A 21,787-nucleotide genomic window follows, 5' to 3' on the forward strand; every position below is an offset into this window, starting at 1 on the left:
AATATACTTGCCTTTAGAAATAACTGGCAGGTTTAAAGAAAAATGAGATGCTGACCTGTGCTGTCTATCTTCATGCTGATAAGGCATTATCTTCCAACTCTACCTCTTGAGTTGTGGGGACACAGAAAACTTATTTGGAAAGCAGAAACCTTGGGCTTGTAGAGTTCATTTGCTGTCAGTAAGATGCTATTAACACATATGTGATGACATCTAGAGATTCCAATGAGAAAGGTTCAAGGCAAATAAAGTTTTAATATTTTATTGATGAACAGTAGAAAAATGCAGCTTGTATCTATCATACTGATGGATATAAAATCAACTTGTACATGTGTAAATAAACTTCTGCACGTGTTCAACACAGTACCCACTGCTCTGAAAATAACTTGGGCATATGGTGTCAGAATCATGGACATCACCCTGGGAAAGATTTCAGGACATAGGGCAGTGCGGTGGGAACAGCAGAGGGACCTGAGGACTCTAAATCCAGCTACAGCCACAGAGCATACTCACAGTGACTATTTTGTGCTGAGCCATCAGTTGCCTTGACAACCTTGCCAGCAGTAGTTTAAAGATAAGTGGAGTGTGCCTATACAAGCTGCACAAAAGGGTAACTTCTGTGCCCTTTGAAAAGAACAGGATAGGACTTACATTATATGGTAAGCACTGCAGATGGCCTTTTAACATCTTTCTTCCCAGGAATGAGTTTTATCACCAGGGAACACGCAATGATTTGTATAACCACAGGCTCAATAAACTTTCATTTTATATCCTAGTGAACCCATCCTGGAGTATTTGCTTGAAATATTATTCCTGTATTTATATCACATAACTGATCGGAACCCTGAATACCGTTGTTTGTATTCTCTCTCAGTCACCTATGTTATCGGTGCCTTTCTTTACAGTAGACAGTGGTCTAAAGTAGGATATGTACATACATGTATATATAATTATTTTTGGTTGAAAAGTGGTCATTTAATTACAGGAATTAATTACAGGTCTGTAGATGGAGATTTGAAATGGTGCTCCACAGAGTGCTTTCCATCTTCTAGAACTTTGGAAATACGCTGCAAAAAAAGAGAGGAACAGAGTGCCATATGTTAATATGATTAAAGTTTTTGCTTTCAGTAATATGTATATTAATTACTAGATTTTGTCCTTAACTTCTGGCTAAAGAAAAAGACATTGACCAAACCCTGGATATTTTAAACTCGTTTCCCTACCCTGCAAAACCATAAACCTGTATTTAAACCTGTCCATGTGATTTCAGTGATACAGTGGCAGCACTATAGAAGGGAATATTAAGTGGATTTATTCAATGATTTTTTATACTTCAAAAATGGGACATTTTTTCCCATTTTATATTCTGTTTAGGTTTGAACGTGTGTGGATGAGATCATGCTGAAAAGCTGTTACTCCTCGGTCTTAAAAGAGCATTACCTGATAAATCGAACATAACTGAAACCCTACAGGCTTCAAATTAAGAGTATTCTTGTTCTTACAAGGAAAACATGAGTATGAAAATAGCCAAATGCTGATTAACCTTCCTAAAGGTACCTTTTTTTTTCTTTAAAGACTCCACTAACTAATTGATGAATATGAAAACTTTGAAATATGAAATATCAGCACAGAGGTGATAGTAAAATATTACGTGTCACAGAATGCTTAGATCCTACACATAAGTAGATAGCAGCATCTGCACTGAGTTTTATCCTTCCACTACCTGAAAAAATAGTAAAACTTTTGAATCTTGATAACTGCACTGAATATATAGATAGCAATAGATATATAGCTGTATTTTTGTTGTTGTTATTTAAATTCAATGGTGTTTAATTTTTTGAAATTTCCACACAAGCCAAAGAAAAGTTTACTACACGGAAAGAAGGTAAATCGTTTAAAGCAACACGATTTACTCCAGAGTAAGCCAATTTCTACTTTCTAATGATCATCCCTAACACCAGAAACTAACTCTCACTCTGCACGTTTTACTGTATATGCTATGCTTACCTTACTCTGATACTAGTGTAAACTGCCCAATGTAATTATATTGAACAAGAAATAATTGCTTTCCTCTTTTGCTAATAAGTGTTACACAATTCAGAGAAAATCGGTAGGTCAAATGAGACCTCTTGTGGAACAGATGCAGAACTGCACATCTGTGCCTTCCTATGTTAAACGTATGAAGTACATCCTTATTCCAGAAAGCACAGCCAGGGGCAAATGTTTCTTACGCACAGTTTCCACTCCTCTCTCTGGTAAGAGAAGTAAGGAAAAAAAAAAAGATAAAAGTTTCACTTACAGTCTTATGGAATTTTAAATCGACTTGATTTTCATAGCTTAAAATATTTGAAGAGGTAACTTTTTTTTTCCCCCTCCATAGACACACAGAACTTACCATTGTTTTAAATAACTGGTTCACTTTCTTTTTTTTGATGGTTTTCTTGTCACCATCTGAGGTGGAAGGAAACACTGGCTGACTCAGCCTATGTGATGCAATTGTTTCATCAGGTGACACAGGGCTGACGGACAGAGTTAATCCTTAGAACAGAAACAGATTGGTTGAAAAGGAAAAAAAAAAAAGGAGTGCAAGACAAAGCAGAATTTGAAATAAACTACTGCAATTACTAGAGAGAAATGAGACTTTTACAATCTAACCTTATTCTCAGAATCCAAAAATAAGTAAAAATTTCCCCATTTTAACACTAAACTTCATTACATTGAAAGTGAACAGTGAAAAAAAAAATCAATACATTTGTTCAAAGAAGAAAAATAGATAAAAAGAAGCAGCAGCAGGCTATGACAATCTGGGCAGGAAATTACTGTTGCATTGTACTAAGGGTCTGTTACGGGCATCTGGAAAGATAGAAACAATAACAGGGCTAGATGAAGGGCAGGCTGAGAACTGGATGTGCTATGGAAGAAGTTGGGGGGAAAGGATATTGAAATCGTGCAACGTTTTCTCTGTATACTTTGACCTAGAAATGAGTTCCACCTTCACTTACAGTTTTCCCTTCTTTATCACAGTTATCACGCTTTTCTAGGGGGCAGTTGCGTTACTTCATTTCCCCTTCCTCTTGCTGTGAGCAAGGCTCACAAGATTCCTCTCTAATATTAATAGCATCAGTTGAAACTCCTAATACTGGGCAACCTTTGGGGAAATTCATCTGCGAAAGCAAGAGGATTTGAAACAAAGAAATGCTCTGAATCTGACACTGAGCTGTGACTGAAGTCTACAGAAGCCCTTCCTTCTGCAAGCGAGGCCCTTCAGATGAGGGAAGATAAATAATCCTTGCCTCTTTCGAGGCATATTGAATGCCCACAATATAAAAGGAAGCAAAATCAAGAGCTCCAGAAATAAGACTTTCAGTATGTTCCTACTAGGCAGCACAGAGTTATCAAGCAATAGTAGTAGTCCAGCCTCATGTGTACAATACACACTTAAATTGTAGTGTTTGTCTTAGAGCCACAGAACCACACAGAGACAGCTACCTGCTTCTGCTTGGAGCAAACACTTCAGTGCTATGTTTTCTTAAGTAGCCAAGAAATGCAGAATGCTCATCATCTTACTATAAGAAGCTTACCTGGAATAGTTGGCATAGAACGACTGACAGAGCTCATCTGCTTGAGGACAGATGTCTTTTGAGGTGCCACTACATGCTCTGAGAGGTTGGTGTCACTCATGAACTCATATTTCCTTGACAGCTGTTTAATATAAAAATAAATAAATAAAAATAAAAGCCCTTAATGATGAACTGAGATATGCAAAACAAATATCTAGGCAAAATAATGTTTTCTGAAAAGCATATAAAATAAATAAATAAATAAATGAACGTGCCCAACCCTAGTTCTTTGTGGAATTTCTAGTTAGATTAATACTTCTCATTTGACATAGAAAAAACATTACTTTAAAAAAGGTAGCTAGAAGAGATTATGTAATCTGGAACTGTAGAATGGTGTTCCTACCATCTTTGGTATGCCATCAGCCAGCTCTGACTGTGTTTTGCAAAGTAAAATTAAGTTTTGAAAACATTTTTCATTATCAAATTAATGTAGTAGCAAGCTTGGCTGTTACAAGGCTTGTCACTATTCTGAAGCAAAAAAAAATAAAAAATCCTGCAACGCTATACACAGTTAGGTGCCTCTGTACTTAATTTAATCAAAGGGCAAAGATGCTACTTGGTTTTGTATACTACTGCTTCTCAAAACATGCCTGCGCACTTTCTGTCTCTCTCATATGAGAGCATGAGACAACCACAATCCTCTACAACTTTCACCACAATTCAAGGCGCAAAGACTAGGGACACATGGCAGGTTGCCAGATCTAGCTCGAAGTAATTCTTCCTTCATTTCTGAAAGTGTGTTTGCTTTATTGTAGCTTCTCTCAGTGTAACACGCATGAAAAATTTCAACTCAAATACTACTTGGAGCACTGCTCTTCCACAAGTAACTAAGGTCTGTGCACAGTGTTCAAAGATCAGTATTTTCTTCTGACATAGCTTTACATTTCTAGTACTGCCTGTTTTCAGTAGAGTATGTCACTCTGCTTTGTAGCAGCAAAAAATATGAAAATCTCCAACCTTCCTTGCCCCCTCACTATAGGATGAAGAAATTATGCATGTGTTTATATTGCATAAACAAACAATTAAGAACCTAAACCTGTTACATTATATTTATTTACTATGATTTGTGAACATATGGTTTGTCTTTTGAAACTAGTGACTACAGTCTGAACAAAATATGCTTGCTGAATAGGGAAGTTGTGGGCATATTTAATGCAGGGCATTTTTCCTGCTGTAGTGTGCTTCCCAGAAAATGTCCAGACAGACCAATAAACTAGTTCAGAGGCTTTTCCTGCTCCATTCAAAATTTTCTGAACTGTGAAATCACACAATTCTGCAATGAATCAAATGTTTTTCTGAACTTAAGAAATGGCAGGCGAACACACCCATTTGATAGTTTCTTTCTTGAATACACCTTCCCTTTATTCTTTTAGGGATCTTTGAAATCTTGGACCAAGAAAAAGAGAAAATACTTTATCAGGCATGAATTTAAGTGCTTGCCAGTTTCAAGTTCATATGCAAAGATAATGCAACATCTCTGGTAAGATTTTACTAGAACAGTTAGAAGAGCTATGACTTAAGATCCTCATCCTTTGAAATAATCTTAGCTTTTTATTCAATTCACTTTGCCTTTGATGATTCTGCCAAAAATTTTTGATCAAATGACTTGCACTCTTTTTCCATGTAATTCAGCAGTCTGGTAGTGCCTGACATTTTAATTTATGCAGGGCTTGCCTATCAAAAGTACATCTTTCAGATTTTATTATTTCTTTTTACACTTAAAGAAGAAAAGTCTCCTGAGGACTAAAGCATTAAAAAAAATAAAAATGCACTGTGTAAGTTATATAAGGCACTCAAGATGATCTACAAAGCAAGAGATGCCCATGCTTCCAAACTTCATTCTAGCACCATTTAAGGAACGCTGTTTGCAATCTTGCAATTTTCTAACAGCTGCGTGTTCCGTAACAAGGTACAAAAAGTACAGGGCTCATCGCTTTTGAAACAGCCCTGACTACAAGGAGCTGCCATTAAATGTCAGCACAGTGAATTGCCTCTCCACAGGAAAGCTACCTTAACCCTCCCAGTGTAGTACTCCATTTTAAGTTAAGCAATCTTCAGAATTGTGCAGCTTCAGTGCTGTGTTATCTGTCACCCTTAGCACATGGAAATGTTCTGATTTTTCCATTGATTTGTTCCCTTCTTAATATCCTGCAAATTTCATTCGTGGCAGGTCAGATCACTTCTGTGCTGGATATTTCATTTTTTTGATAGCTAGAGTTCTATGTGAAATATATATCTTTTGCTAAGTGAGGGATTAATGTCCTCTTTTTATGGATTATAAAATACAAGTCTAAATCAGAAACATACACATTTCATATCAGAGATAGAAATATCAGGTGCCGTCTTCTCATCAGCAAACACCACACTGCTTCTTTTTGTTCTTTTTTTGGACCTCCTCATCTTAACTTCAGGGTGAGGATTAATTTGTAGACCATTCTCCTCTGATTCTGCTTTTACTGGCTTTGGTAGCACTACTTCCAGATCAAAGCTGCAGGAGCAAAAGAAAAGAAAAAAAAGTTGCTGAATAATATTTTAAAAGCCACTGGTATTCTGACATCATTTCCCCATTTTCCATCCTCTTTTTTCTACAGTCTTTTGAACTTCTGATTCACCCTCAATTAATGCAGGTCATCCCTTTTGACTTTCAATGCAACCTTGCACACACTGGCAGAAAGTATATGATATGTTTCAGCTGGCAACTGTAGTTGCTAATAAGATGCCTTCAGGAGGTATTGCAATGTCTTAAAATATTGCAAAGATTGTAAAATATTAAGTGCAAATTTCTCTTTGAAGATGTGTGCGTTAACTCAAGGACTCCTAAACTAAACAGGGTCAGAGCTCATATGGCAGCTTTATGTGGGGTGATGATGGTGCTGAAAGTGAGACATGCTATTTTGGATGTTGAACAGGAATAATACTATTTATACCCACATTTTAAATGCATCCTCCTATTTATTTCACCATATGGGACAGCAATGCACATACCTGCTGATAAAAAAAAATCTCCCTCCTCCATTCCTCTAATATTTAGGGTTTAAATATTGGGCTACTCGTTATTTAAGAAAAAACAAGTGGGAAATGGGTGATAGCTTTACTCCTTCTCTGCTAATGAAACTATCCTATTGCACATAGGGCTCGAGTTATTTTACAACTTACAAATTGATAAAAAAAGGTAGTATGGTAAATTTGCTGACCCGTCCTGGAAACTAATTAATATAATGAGAATTAACAATACGTGCATGATTTAGCTACTTAAATGTAGTTGTCTGGTTTCACAGGAGGTGCCCTGCTTTGTTAGGGACACGAGGTGGCAGACATGACAAATCACGTTTGTGTGCAACAGCCTTGCTGAGTGGAAGTTGAAGGGTAGGAAGAACACCTGGGGAATCTCATAACTTGTGATACTACACATCTTTATTAGAAACCTCACACCCTATGAGCATTTAAAATTTAATTAAGTAGTGTTAAACACTGAACTGGCAGTCAAATATGCAAGAAGATGGTGGTACCTTAAGCAGATACACTTCCAAGTTAACATCATACACCTTTGGACTTTTTACTTTTTAAAAAAACTACTACTCAAAAAGATAGAACAGATTTTTCAAAAATCTGAATCAAGCACTGCTCAGCAGGATTAATTTTATATCTGCTTTGTGAAAAAGGCTCTATGTGCCCAAAGGATAATTTATTAAGCAGTCAAAACAACTTGTAGATGAAAAACCTAAATGAACACACCTACAACTGTTCTCTCAAACTATAAAGCCTTTCTCCTAGAGCTGCAGTTAAGAAAGCATATTAGGCAAAGCATTTTGACAATGACAGGCTTTACTAAAAAGTTCTACCTCTCCACTTGTAAGCTTGCAAAGGCTTTCCTCTTCTTCTCCAGTTTTCACAAAAAGAAGATAGCAAGTTAAAAGCTGTATTGACTCAAAGAGGCAAAAAAAAATATTTGTGTTTTTCAAATTGTCATTTATAGAATCATAGAAGGGCTTGGGTTGGAAGGGACCTTAAAGATCATCTAGTTCCAACCCCCATTTAAGTTATAAAATATTTGTTTCCTGAAAAAGAAATGTCTTTTCTGAGTGAGAATCAAGTGTATTTTGTCTATTAAGGATGAAATAATATATCTTTAAAACCAGAGGAAATATTAGCCACAGTTAAATATCATTTTGGCATAGTCAGAAAAGACTGCTAGTGGGATTTATCCTTGAATGCTTTTTTAATTTTATGTTTCTTGTAAATCTTTCAAGTTTCATCCCATAAAATCGGTTTAAAAACAGGACTGAAAGAAAAATAGTATTATGTTTGTAACCAACCTTTCTGAAGCAATTTTATTTGGAGTACTGCAGTCTGAATTCATAGAAGTCAGTGAAATAACTGACAACTGACGATAGGATCTCAGCATTGATCTTGGACGTCCTACTCTCTTGTCATCAAAATCTGGCTGTAAAATAGAAAGGATAAACACATTTTATCAAACAGGTTTGTGTGAACTTTGTTCCATCCCTTTTCTCTAGGTTTTAAAGATAGCGCAGATGGGTTGCAAACATTTGGCATGATTGAAGTTACTTGCTACCATTAATTACTGTGATTATTTCCTCTCTCTGGACAAACCCTTACTCTTAGCCTAAAGACCTCTCAAATGCTATGATAAGTGAGTAGCTAAATAAACTACAATTGACGTAATTAACTTTGCGTCTGAAAAAAAAATTAAAGTGTCTGCTGATCTAATTCTGAACAGACCTACAGCACGTCTTTAGAGCACTTGCTTGGGCAAACAGCTTTAGTTAGTTCTTGCTTGAAGAACACTAATCATGCCAGAGCATACTCCACTGCTATGTACCATGAATTAAAGAACATTCAAAAGGAGTGCAACAGATACTGCACCTCTAGTGTTGCCCATAGGCCATCCAGAACACTTCAGAAAAAATCTCACAGATTAAATTAAAAAAAGAAAAAGATTTGCTAGAATGTTGAAAATGGTGGGGAATGGAAGTAGAGATTTTAATAAAAGAAAGATTCACAAAGAAAGTGCATTCTCTACTCCTGCAAATTTTTAAATAGGTTGCTCTTTCCTAATTGCTGATCCCAAAAAGAGTGATGAAGGGTTCACGCATTAAGCAAGATCACTAAACGTGGATTACAGCCTGTGTTCTTGGTGACATGAGACTGAAAATAACAAGAACATACAGAAAAAATATCTGCAATTCACATCATATAGGCGAGTGTCACAGCACAGTACCCATAATTTAGATTAGAAACTTGTTATTATTCTCCCCTTTAAAAGAATACATAAATTCCCTTATGAAATCATCAATGTTAAAAGACAACACTAAAATAATTTCCAATGCAAATGGTGTCACAAAAAACAGCCAACAATATCCTTTTTGCAAGCCTGCACAAGCTCAGAGAGACTTTTATTCAAGAATTGTCTAAAGACTCTGTGAAGCTATCCTTCAATTCTCATATATTTCAGTTTGGTCTCAGCTAATATTTTTAGTTTTATATACATCATAGATTTTACTTCGCAACACAGCTCGAAGTGGCTAAACACAGGGAGACCAATTGCACATCAATGCTCTAAGCTTCTAACAAAAATGAAAAAGTAGAGAAACATGAGAATTTGCTTTTATAAGAATTTATATAAGAATTTACTTCCTTATAAGACAGAAAAGTATTGCATTTTTAATAGAAATAATAAAATACGCCAAATCTTCCAAAGGAGGAATTCTTGATAAGTTAGAGAATTTATCAACTCTCTGACTATGAAACTCAGGTCCTATTACCTCCAGATTACAAGAAAACCCCCAAGCAACAAAAAATTTGTATGCACTTTTATTTAGAAAAGATCAAGGTATGTATTAAGTAGAGAAAGCACAGGAGTAGGAAAAAAAAAAAGTTAAAATGACAGCAATACCAATTCTCTTGCTCCATATTGTTTTTCCACTTTAACTTTTAAATGCTTGAAACATTCCTCCATTCGGTCATGGAAAGGACGAAGATTATCGGAAACTCTTCTTTCGTGAATTTTAATTCCAGCTCCAAGGAAAGGTATCTTGAAGAGATGAAAATAGAAAACAAGAGAGAATATTAAACTGGCTCTGACAACCCCTGTAACTGCATTTAAAATATCTGCTAAATCAACTACCAAACTGTTACTGTTATTGATGGATAGATTTGTCAGCTGATAATGAGATGATCAGGAGCAATGACATTCCACAGAAGTTTTTACCAGCAAAGAGGCAAACCAGTACTAGCTGAAAAGTGGGCTTGCTCAGTTATAGTGATTGTTTTTTCTCTCCTATGCATTTTTTGTTAATTGCTTAAGAGACAAACACACCACGTGAATTTTAAAAAAGCAAAACCCCATAGACTACCTGCTTATGAAGATGCATGCCACAGTTTGCTAGAAATATGGTAAGGATGCAAAATATCCAACTGGACTCCAGGCAAGTCATTTCAAATTCTTCTCTTTTGAATGAAGGAGTAAGTGACTGGGTAAAATTTAAATCAATTTACTTGGGGCTTAAGCATATGATCACTTCTACAATTGCTACAGCAATTTAGCATGTTAATGCGTGGTTACTGAGAGATGACCTCTTCCTTTCTCTTTGAATTTACTCTACAGACTTCTTTTCCATTCCCCACACATCAAAAAAAAATCATTAAGATAATGCTTCAGTACAAAAAATGAACAACTCAAGCCATGAATAGGGGCAGTCATCACTAATCAAGCTGGCTTAGCTCCATTTTATCCCTGAGCTTTCCTTTTTTTCCAGGATGGGGTCAGTGAGAGGTCACCAAAGGGGTTAAGATCTCTGGCTCTTCCTACGAGATTTAAAAGAACAACTTACCAACTGCCTTGGAGGAAAATACATGACTAAAGACATTTAGAAAAAGGTATCTCTGTATCAGTTCATCAAATAACTCCTAGCACTTGAATTTCTTAAAAATCCTTCACCTTTGCCAGAAGGAATAGCTTTCTTACCAAACACAAAATAAAAATAAAATAAATTTACAATGAAGCAAATATGATACCAATACTACTTTTCTAGCACCTCTTTCCTACAATTCCTTTCTTTGCTTTTATATTGCTTCTCTCATATTTGCTATTGTATTAATGTAATAATATCAGTTAAAAACAAACAAAACAAAAGTTATCTTCAAAGACGATGGATAACACACTTCTACAGGCTGTTTAAATAATAGTAAGTGTAGTCACAAAGAGAAACGTTGTGGTGTTTCTCTTTAAAATATAAAGATGTTTCATTATTCTTCAGTCTTTGAAGATAATGATTTATGAGATTTGTGCAACAGACGTGGCTACCCTTTTCTAACTGCTTTACTACAGACTTTTAGCTATTTCCCAGTAATGCCTTTAAAAAAAAAAAAATCCACTGGGATTCTATACTTACTTTTTGTGTTCTGATCATATAAATACAATTAATATTGTATGCATCACTCCCCATTGACCTTATCATATTTTTTGGTAGTTCAATTCAATACACATTTTAAAAACATGGTGTTAAAGCAGATCTATTACAGACAGATCTGTTTGTCCCCTTTAAAGGGATTTATGGGGACAGAACCAAATAACTATATTAGTTCTAATGCCACACTGGTCATTTCATAGTACTGCATCCACTGAGTACTTCTGATGGTCAGAAAGTGACAATATACAGAGTCAGTGTTGGGCAACAATACAGGAGAAAGCTGTTAAGGTTGGTGACTCAAAGAAATTTCCAAGCTGAGATGAATTAAAATGAGACAGGAAGAAACACCACAAAACAGAAAAACCCTTTCCATTAAAACTATTTGAAAGATTCATTTCTGAAAGAAGAATAAATGGTTAATTCTTGCTCATTTTGGTTCCTGAAAAATGAGGTAATGTACCTTTTTATTAAGATGGCATCAGATTAAACCAACAAGAAGGATTTTTTTAATGATTTTAGATAATACAAAGAAAGAGGTATGGAACATAGGTAATTCCAGATTTATTAATCTGTTGTGCCATACACTTCTGATAGCAAAATACCAGATCAACTCACATTATTTTGTTACGTGCCTCATGGAAGAGAGATCACTATATTATACCTTGATAGAGCAGTTGCTGTACACATTAATTTAAACAGTAAACGATTCTTCTTTCTCTTTTAAATCATCTACATTTCAGAAGACCTCATAGTTACAGATTTCTTCACAAAGTACAAATGTGCGAAAATTCAAGTCTCTCACAGTGATTTATTTTGCCATATACTGTTGCCACTAATTTCTGTTTGGACTAGATAATGCAAATAGAACTGATGTTTTCTGAGAGCAGGTTTTTCTACCCTGTTATCATAACAAATGTTTAGGACAATGAGAAGAGCCTTTTTTCCCTTGAATCTCAGAAAAAAAAGAATAGTTTTTTCCTACTACTACCTCCTGTAGGTGCATTTTTCTCTTCAAGGACAAAAGGGCTCTGCAGGTTGGTTGGCTTATCACATGTACACTAAAAATAATACAAGAAACAACCTTGGTGCTGCTAGTATAGGCAGAATATTCCACTTTCCTCTGGAGATATAGCTTAACAAATATTTACTAACGGTCTTCCATGCTGTGTGTCACATAAAAGATGTGTAGCATGAGTCATGAACGGTCACTGAGTAAAAATAAGTCCTGTAAGCAACTAGCATTCCTTAAGATTCCTAATGCAAAACAAACAAACAAACTAATCCACAAACAAACAACAACAACAAACAACACAAAAGACACAGCCATCTCTAGGAAAGAGTTATTTACAAAGACAATTTATGACGTTTGCAAATGCTTGTTTCCCCAGCAGTTCACAAAGTCCTCATGACTTTAGTCAAATACACACCTGACTTTGACATGCTGACCATTTTAACCATGAATGTAGCCCGCTACACATGGCTTTTGATAAACCATTCTAAATAGTAAGTTCTACCAAGTACTTTTCTGGCCTACTGCTTTCCCCAGGCCACATGTAGACATATGGGTAATTTCTCTGGTTCAGATGACATTTCAGACAGCTCCTAAAGGACAGTATAATGATAATAATCCTCAGGAAATAAGATGTAATTTTGAAATTAAGCCATTTCTCCAGTTTAGGCACATATTTTTTAAAAAATAAAAATAAAGGACAGGATTGCTTAGATCCCCAAGAACACTTCAGCAATCACATGCTACAGCAGACAGTAAGGAATTGTGGTTAACGCTGTTTTGTCAGTGATCTTAGCAGGTTTGTAATGGAATACATGCTTCCTGTTAGGCACATCAAAACTGAATGAGTTTAAATCCTTTGTCCTTCTTAAGGGAAGTTATTCATAACTAAATAAGATAATAAATAGGAAGTCCTTTTTCAACTATATATATTCTGAAAGAAAAGGAATGGCACAGGAAATTTCTAGCCAGAATATTATTTTTCTGTTCCTCCCCACTTTGGGGAAACTGAAAACAAACAAACAAGCAAGCAATAGAAAGTTTCCCCTGAGTATAGAAACAGTAAAAACAACACAATCATCTAAATGATGCAACAAGGGAACAGAAAAACAGAAAAAAAACATAAAAGCTGAGGAAGCCTCAGATAATGGCTGCCAGTAAAATGTTACCTGCCAAGCAATTAGATCTTTAAGTCTATTCAGCTTTTCTTGATCCTCTGGATGGTCTCTGATATATTCTTCTGTAAAGAAAGCCTTAGACAGAAAAAAATAATTCATTCCATCAGATAAAAAGATCAGTGATTGCTCCAATGACTACAGTGGGTGACCATAATATTGGTTATTAGATAAAGAAACATATCCATGCTACTTAGCCAGGTAATGACAGTGATAATTTCTTATATTGAGAACTGGAATGTTCTTTTTTGTTAAGATTTTCAGTCTTTATCCAACATTTCTCAGCCTGAGACACTTAATACGAGAAACCAAATTTTTGTTTGTTTTGTAAGCTTGCACTGAGACTAAAAAGCATAAATTTGGAGTGCCACATTTTACATGAATACATTATCATTTTATTCAAGTGCCCTACACTAACATTAGCCAGTGTTAATACAATCAAGTATGAACTGTCATACATAAGCAGAGCGAGATATTGCATACATGTAGTCATTTGTCCGTGTGTTTACAGAAGTGGTACTTTAGGACTAACTCAGCATGTCATACTCCTCCAGAGCACATCATTTTTATTGCATATATATATTTGGTGTGTGTATACATACATACATATATGCCATCCACTCAGCAAACCTGAAGTCTGTTTGACATGCCAAGCCTGCTGAGCACAGTGCATACTTACAACCGGAAATTATAGACAGAAATAATAAAACTCTACAGCTTTGGAGTAGCCTTACATTCAATTTCATCCTAGACCTTAGTAATTTAGAATGCAAACAAAATGAATATGAGTTTTTAAACATTTCTGACTTTTTCTTTCTTGTTTTTATATTATTATTATTTTTTTTTAAACCAAGGTGGCCTTAGGGACAAACTTGCTACAGTTCAGTGTCTCAAGACATTGGCAGAGCAGTTTTTATTTGTGTTCCCATTTTTAACAAAAATTGCTCTGCAGAAAGGCTGCAATTGCTGAGAAACACTGATAACAACATAATAGATAACCTACATCTAAATCCTACAGACCTACTATAGGATGAACTTGATTTATTTACTCCAGAGCAAACCTTTTGATGTCTGACAGTGTTTTTCATTACAAAATGTAATAAAAACCCCATATATATGTATATTTATAAATTAAATATATATGAAATCCCTCATGACTTCTATTAATATTGAGCTTCAGTTACTCTCCCAATACCTTTATTGCATCTATGCTACTTCCTGATTTGAAAGACTACTGATCAGGTGTGATCAGGATATAAGTGTCTTTGTGGACTTGTGACCTTTGTATTCCCAGCCTAGCTTCCACTGCTACTTTGGATGAAAGTGTATCATGATCGAGTAGGATTAGGAAATAATACATCTGAATATAACCTTTACATTGACTTGAAAACTCCTACCTTCTCATACTTAGCAAAACCACCCATAACAGCTGGATCAACAATTCCATTCAGAAGCATAGAAAGTGGATTAATAGGAAGGTTCTCATCACTCTGGTATTGGTTAATCATCATCAAAATCTTTTCATTTGTCATGGACATGGTCTCAATAGCATTCTCCAAAGGACTAATTGTAGTCTATAAAGAAATAAAAGATGAAAAAAATATTTAGTAAATCTTTATTTAAAATAATAACTTGATCCAGATAAATTCAAATACACATTTAGACTTGTTAAATCATTTTTGAGAAAAAAAATATATTTGTATACTTGAAGCTGAAAATCTTTCATTTTTAAGAATTCATTTTTTCTGTAGTTTCTGTAACTTGGATTTTAGCTGTATTCCATGAATCTATTATACAAAGAAGCTTCAATTCAGATATTACTATTTGCTACTATGTCATTCTGACAGATGATTCAAATCATCTCCTATTGTTTATGCCATTTACGTTGTAAAAATTTTGTACACTTCAATGCATAGAAAGAGAACAAAGGCCTAATTCTCTTTATCTCAATGTCCTATGGTAGAATTTGCATTAAAGATATCTTAGCTATATTTATGTAATAATGATTCCTAGGTACTTAAATGCATCAGAAATCCAACAATAGTGCTTGGTTTGATACCACCATTATCATATTCCATAATGAGATGTTAACGGTCTTTGTGCACATGGAAGCACACCCCCTCTGTAGTGTCTGTAGCTTGTGAAATGCTGCTTTACATGCAGGAGAGGTGTTGTGAAGAGGCAAACCCACAGAATGCACCAGCTGAAACCAGGGCAAGGAGTAGCAATCCGTCCTTGGGTGTATCTGTATGCCATTCCCTGTTCTGATGAGTTAGGCACATTATAGAACATGCAAATGAAATGCCTGAGTTCATTCAGTGGCTGATTTAAACTCAGAGAATGATGTTGCATCTATAATGCTACAAGACACAACCCAAGCAAATGATAAAGTCTTTTGATCCAAGCAGCTTCTTTGTAACATGCCATGACGTGTAATAACAAGAGGAAAAGAATAAAAGAGTATAATAGGAAAATTAAACTTTTCTTAAAAACAAAACAAAGAAACCCTAACACTCATACCCCTCAAACTAGAATGGGGGCATGAACCTCTGATGCTAAACATGATGGGGGTTCAAGACCAGATAATGCAAGAGCATGAAATAAAGATAGAAAGCTAACAGAGTGTTTCAAAGAGAAGTTCTGAGGAGAAAAGGGAGATTGTGCCACGCAGCAGATCATTCTGCATGGAAATAGACAGAAACTGCATTGAAAAGTGCAGGTAAAAGAGTAGAGAGAAAATAAGGAAATTAGAAGGAGAAGAAGTTAGCTGGTTAGGTTAAGTGAGAGAAGCAGGATTCTCTCTCTCTCTTTTTCTTTCTTTTCTTTTTTTTTTGTTTAAGAGTTTATATATACGAACAACTTTCTTACAATTCATCAAAACTACAGCAAACCAAATTGAATAAATTCTCTTAGAATTTGGTTTTAAAACTATAAATCAGATGGAACATATATTGATCAATATTTAACCATCCCACTAGTAGAAAAATAAAACAAATGCTATCAGCTTATGTTTAAAAATAAGTAATGTTTACTTTGTGTGATAAACTTGATAACTATTCCGTAAATGAGGATTCACATATATACACATTTTACAGGTTCTTAGCATGCTAATACATACCTGTGACATGGAGACGACCTCAAACCATCGTAAAATTCCAGGAAGTTTGTATGCTGTAACAAATGATGTTCTCTCAATCCACATAGACTATTAAAAAAGATATAAAGGAGAAAATGATACTTCAGGATTTAAACTTTAATCTTTTCTGTCTTCTGAAATGTCAGAGTGAAGATGGAAAATGTATGCATATTTATTTTTGCATAAAAAGACTGCAAAAATGAATCCAGCACAGGTATTTGAACAAATCATTTTCTGATTTCAGGTAAGGTCATCTTCAGGCACTAAGCCTGCACAAAGCAGAGAAAATAGAAAATTACCCTTGAACCTTGAATTTAGTATCTATTCTTTTGCCATTATAGATTGAATGTCTGTGGCTAAATGACCAAACGACCTACTCTTACATTCTCTACCCAGATATTGTCTCCCTCTACTTTCAAAAAGTATTTCTGCAATTAAAAGCAGAAATTGCCCTATAACAACTTGCCAGCATTCTTACTCCCCACCACTCCCTCTGAACAAGACTGGATGTTGGTATTTTAAAATGCCACTATTTCATTTGCCATACTGCTCCTTATTGTAGCGGTATCAGCTGATCTGATATCTTATACTTCAGCTGCCAGTAGTGAGAAGTGTAATAGTGAATGCAATGAAAACGTATTCCAACCATCCCAACTTCCACATATCTGAAGGAAGTCTGAATACTATTTACTGTCATTAACAATGGAGACATTCACTATTTAATTATTTGTAAAACAATTTCAAGGCCTACATATAAATGGTTTCAAACTCTCCAGTCTGGAAACAAAGCCAATGTGCATTATGAATCTTGATAATAAAGTGCAAAGGTGGGATGTCAGTGTAGATCTGGCATCTGAAACACATAATAGTAGATAAGAAGCTCCTTATGTGAAATCATTGGCATTATGATCAGCATGCATACAACTGATTTTTTTTTTTTTATATTTTTGAAATAATGGCTGTTCCCATTGAGGACAGCCTTAGCCATAAAGATCAGGTGGTATGGTTTTCATGACACAGACTAAAAAACATATGAATTTTTTTTATATACTTGTAAAACTATAATAGAGAAACATACCACATTCTTTTACGCATGACACTGAAAAGTAATTTATGGTATTGCAGACCTCCTAGAATATTTGAACAATGAAGACTATTTCTCAACATTACAACATTATGTATGGGAATAAAAATGATATAGGCAGCATTCTAGTTTGTAAAGATTTCACAGGACTAATGAAAGCAGACAACATACACCACTTCCTGCCAAGCTGGGAGCTGACAAGCGTTGTAAACTACAAGAGGCAAACCATTTGATATTTACTTACATGTTATCTTACTTCATAATGAAAATCAGTACCTGAAAATGTTACTGCTTAATGCAAATGTATTGAACATACTTACACGATGCTTACTTGCAAGTGAAACAGTGATATACCACCAAGTACATAGGAATAGCGTTGAAACAAAGGAATCTGGTATTTAATCATTTTTGAACCAGATCTTAAAGTTAGGGCTTCTGTAATGAGTAATCTCAGACTAAGAGAAGATCTAGATCAGAATTCAGTCAGTCATATCTACCAGAAACGTGTCATTTGTTTACTTACAGCAAATTCATTTTCGGGGTCAACAGATCCTTTTCTGACAGGTCTTGAATAGTGGAACCGATGGACATTGTTGGACTTATAAAAACTGAAAGATTTTAAAAAGACTATTGTAAAATACAGAATTCATAAACTTATGGCTCCTGTTATCACAGTGAAACATTTCATCTCGAGTCAGTTGAGTTTTTAATTTAAAGGAAATTTAATGCTCATAAAAACGAATGAACAAAAAAACACTTTACTGAAAATTCAGGAGACAACCACTTTGTCTTTATCTATAAACCAGGGTCAACACACTACTTTTTAACTGTTTCAACTTGTGACTGGGTGCAATTTCCAGGAACAAAAAATGTTAAAACTTCCAGATCAGTGTTAGACACTGTAGAAGAAGGTCTATAAAAGATTTTTACTTTCTTGTACTATTACTGTGGCACACTCACTGCTTTTTTGCTTTACAGTAGCACTTGGAAGGAGTGTATTTTTAAAAAATAATTGGGTGAACAGAGAAGATATACTCACTTGGACTGAAACACATGCTTTTTCAGCCATGTCCCATTTCAAATCAGTTTAATCACTTCTAACATTTCTTCTAATAATGCAGAACAATAGCTATTCAATAAACTAAATATCTAAAGCCATAATAAATAATTTCTTGTGACAGATAAGAAAATGTATATAAACACTTGTAGAGGGAGAGACATCAATATAAAGAAATCTATTGCAAATTCATGTTATGTTTTTTCCTATTTAGTTAATGAATCATCTCAATCACTGTGAGCATCCACTGGACTCATAACCACTCACTCTTCAGCACTGGCTACAGTTTTGGCTAAGTATTCTGTTGCCCACATAAAGTAATCTCTCTCTGGTTTCTAGTTTTTACATTCTGTTTAAAGCAATGTCTAATAAAAGTTAATTTTGCAGAGCAAAAAAATCTCAGAAACGTCTTACAGTAAAGCCAAGACATGTTTTGGAAGTCTAAAGAAACAAATAAATGAAGGGACCCCAAAGAGTTGAGTTAACCCACCTACTAAGACTGTCTTCATCAGTGAAGAAACGAGGGAAAAAAAAAAAAAAAAAGTAATAGTGGCAAAATAGTGCCATACCTAGCTAGATCATTTTATACAGTTCCATCTGAAAGGGCAGATATTTTAAAGCTTTTTGATAGAACAAATGTATTGCCAGCAACTAACGTAACTAACAATTAAGTGCCCAATAAAGTACACTCATAAGAATAAATCTTTCCTCCAACATCAGATTAAATTCACAATTTGGCAGAATACTGCAGCTGAGATGAGCAATTACTAAATCTCCTATGTAACAAAAGACTGTACTCTATGTGGAGCACTTCCCTAAATAAATCCATAATGAGTTCAAAATGTGGCTGACACTACACTGAAATCTAGTCAAACAGGATATTTTTACAAGGTGTCTTCTGATTTTAAAATGAATTAATGTTGAAATTGGGACCACAGTTCATTTATTTATCTGACCTGTGTTTGCATCTGCTGTTTTTATTTTGGTGTGTGTGGGGGGAGGCAATTCATATTTTTCTACTCTAAACTTAGTGCAATTTCAGGAAAGGTTCTAAAAAGAAGGCTGCACACAAAGGTGAAAGTTGGTTTGAATCCAAGTGTGGAACAGTTATGAATTAATTAATCTTAGCTGATAAAAACCTTCTATCTTCAGACTCTTTTTGGGAAGCCATAATACAAATGTTATTAAAGATTTTAGTTTTTGGTTCTTGTTTTTTTTGTTTGTTTGTTTTTGTTTTGTTTTGTTTTGGTCTAAGAGTGTAGGCATTGCAAAGCTTCCCTTTTATGAAAAAATGCAGGTGTATCAGATTATTTGGAGAACACTAAACTCAAGATGCCGGTTTCAGTTCAGAAGATATAATCATAGCTTGCATTTTCATGAAGCAATGAAAAGAATAGAAAGAAAATATGAGCTACCTTAAATGATAGTGCTTGTACTTTTTGTTATCCTTAATTTATAAGCTTACAAATATTCTCTTGAATTTTTCATTAACATGCTAGTGATCAGCAAAAGCTTTTATTAACCATGTTTGCAAACATAAAAATCCATAGGTTTCTTCAATTACCCTACTAGGATTTGTCCTCTATTCTAACAGCTTTACTATGAAACTGCAAAAAATCACCAGGCAGAATGGACCGGGAGCCAAAAATCTCGTGTGCATCAGGTCAGCCAATATTCCAGTATGTGCTGTGTTTTAGCATTATCTATTAGAAGGAACCATCATTTTTCACATGTAATCAAAATGCTTAATTAGGAGCATGAAACATGTTGAACCTATTCTGCATTGGGTTAGGAGTTAGAAAGAGTTAGGCAGTCAGTTCTCAGGAATACTTTGGACAATTCACTTCCCTTATTTCTCAACACAATCTTGATTGTGGTAACAGTGGAAACCATTTCACCACCAAGTGCTTTGCACTTGACAAGATAAATCATAACAAGATTACATTGTACAAGAGCCTTCAACTCAAACATACGCGTAACTGCCCAGTAACCCCTCCTAAAGACCACCTCTTCACCACTTTTATCAGAAGCTCTGTTGAAAACTGGAGACCTTGGACCCAAAGCATGGATACCACCATACCTTGTAACCATGTGTTATTCCTTAAGTGGTAGTTGTTCTTTCATGAAATGCCTCTAAATGCCTAGTCAATAAACTAAGACAAAAGAAGTTCTAAGACTCCTTGGCAAATGTCTGAGTTCACAAAATAACAGTTGTCAAATTAGGAGCATGGACTGACTTCTATTAGCTTATCTATTATAGAAATTCACTTACTTTATAATTTGGTCAGGTACTGCCTTATTTTTGAACCTAGGTTGCTCCTCTAGGACTGGTTGCACTGTAAAACACTGTATGTCTTAAATCATAGATGTTAAGGTCATATTATTAACTATCAGTATGAAATACTAGTTGCTGTGAAAGGAAAAATACATTTCTTGATAAAAAACCTGCGGCTTTGGAGTTTCATTTGTGGAGCTTTCTTGGCCAAAAAGGGAAAAAATGCTAATAGTAACTAGCAAAAATTTACTGACATAAATTTTGAACTGGGTATTTTTATTTTTCACTGAGCTCAAACACCTATAGCTTAATTTATCACACTGACTCATTAATTAAATTTTAAAGCAAAGCCAACTTATAACATCAACATCATCTGTTAACAATTTCACTACTTATCCTTAAGCATGAATAATGTCATGATGTTTAGCATTTTGTTTTTGAAATCTGTACGTGAGTAGCCCATCTACCTGGGAGTTGCTTTTTCTATGGAAGTGTTATGATTTAATCTGACTAATGCATTTGTAAATAAATATATCGTATATCTTACGTGTTTCAGTATATTTAAATTTCATGCTTTCCAGTTAGATTCTGTAACTTTTTCTCATTTAATATATCTCTTGATACTTGCAAATATAACTGAAAAATTTATACTTTAACAAAGGATAGAATAATATCCTCAAGATAAAAAAATATTTAAGAGACAAAAGAAATTTATGGAAATGTGGCTCTCAAACTTAATGTACCATTTTGGATGAGCCTGTAATACTCTCTTAGTTCAGTCTGAGTGTAAAAATAAAGTAGCATTACTTCTCCAGCAGGCTGCATGAGAACAAACTTAAAAGAACATATGAAACGTTATAATATCACCTTGAAAATCTATAAAGGAAAATCAACAAGTGAAAAAAAGTTTCTGATATAATGAGGTGATCTCATATCTGTTCAAGCAGTAATGCTTTAAACCAGAACATGAAGTAAAAAATGTGTGCAAGCAGCTGTTACAG

The 21,787-nt window shown here is 34.7% G+C and overlaps 1 protein-coding gene across 1 annotated transcript in view; it reads right to left on the bottom strand.

Annotated features, from left to right (window-relative positions):
* Positions 1-243: 243 nt before the first annotated feature.
* Positions 244-21,787, bottom strand: part of DOCK2 (dedicator of cytokinesis 2) — a 187,111-nt gene continuing 165,567 nt past the window's right edge. The window contains exons 42-52 of the mRNA XM_040573039.1: positions 20,784-20,865; positions 17,978-18,062; positions 16,353-16,439; positions 14,632-14,808; positions 13,229-13,312; positions 9,535-9,672; positions 7,934-8,061; positions 5,925-6,105; positions 3,579-3,699; positions 2,393-2,535; positions 244-1,064 (exon numbers count right to left, since the gene is read on the bottom strand). Coding sequence (XP_040428973.1) covers positions 990-1,064; positions 2,393-2,535; positions 3,579-3,699; positions 5,925-6,105; positions 7,934-8,061; positions 9,535-9,672; positions 13,229-13,312; positions 14,632-14,808; positions 16,353-16,439; positions 17,978-18,062; positions 20,784-20,865 — 1,301 coding nt within the window. The 3' untranslated portion in view covers positions 244-989. The remainder of the gene's footprint in view (positions 1,065-2,392; positions 2,536-3,578; positions 3,700-5,924; positions 6,106-7,933; positions 8,062-9,534; positions 9,673-13,228; positions 13,313-14,631; positions 14,809-16,352; positions 16,440-17,977; positions 18,063-20,783; positions 20,866-21,787) is intronic.

This window comes from Cygnus olor, chromosome 14 (genome assembly GCF_009769625.2).
Source record: "Cygnus olor isolate bCygOlo1 chromosome 14, bCygOlo1.pri.v2, whole genome shotgun sequence".
Lineage (NCBI taxonomy): Eukaryota > Metazoa > Chordata > Aves > Anseriformes > Anatidae > Cygnus > Cygnus olor.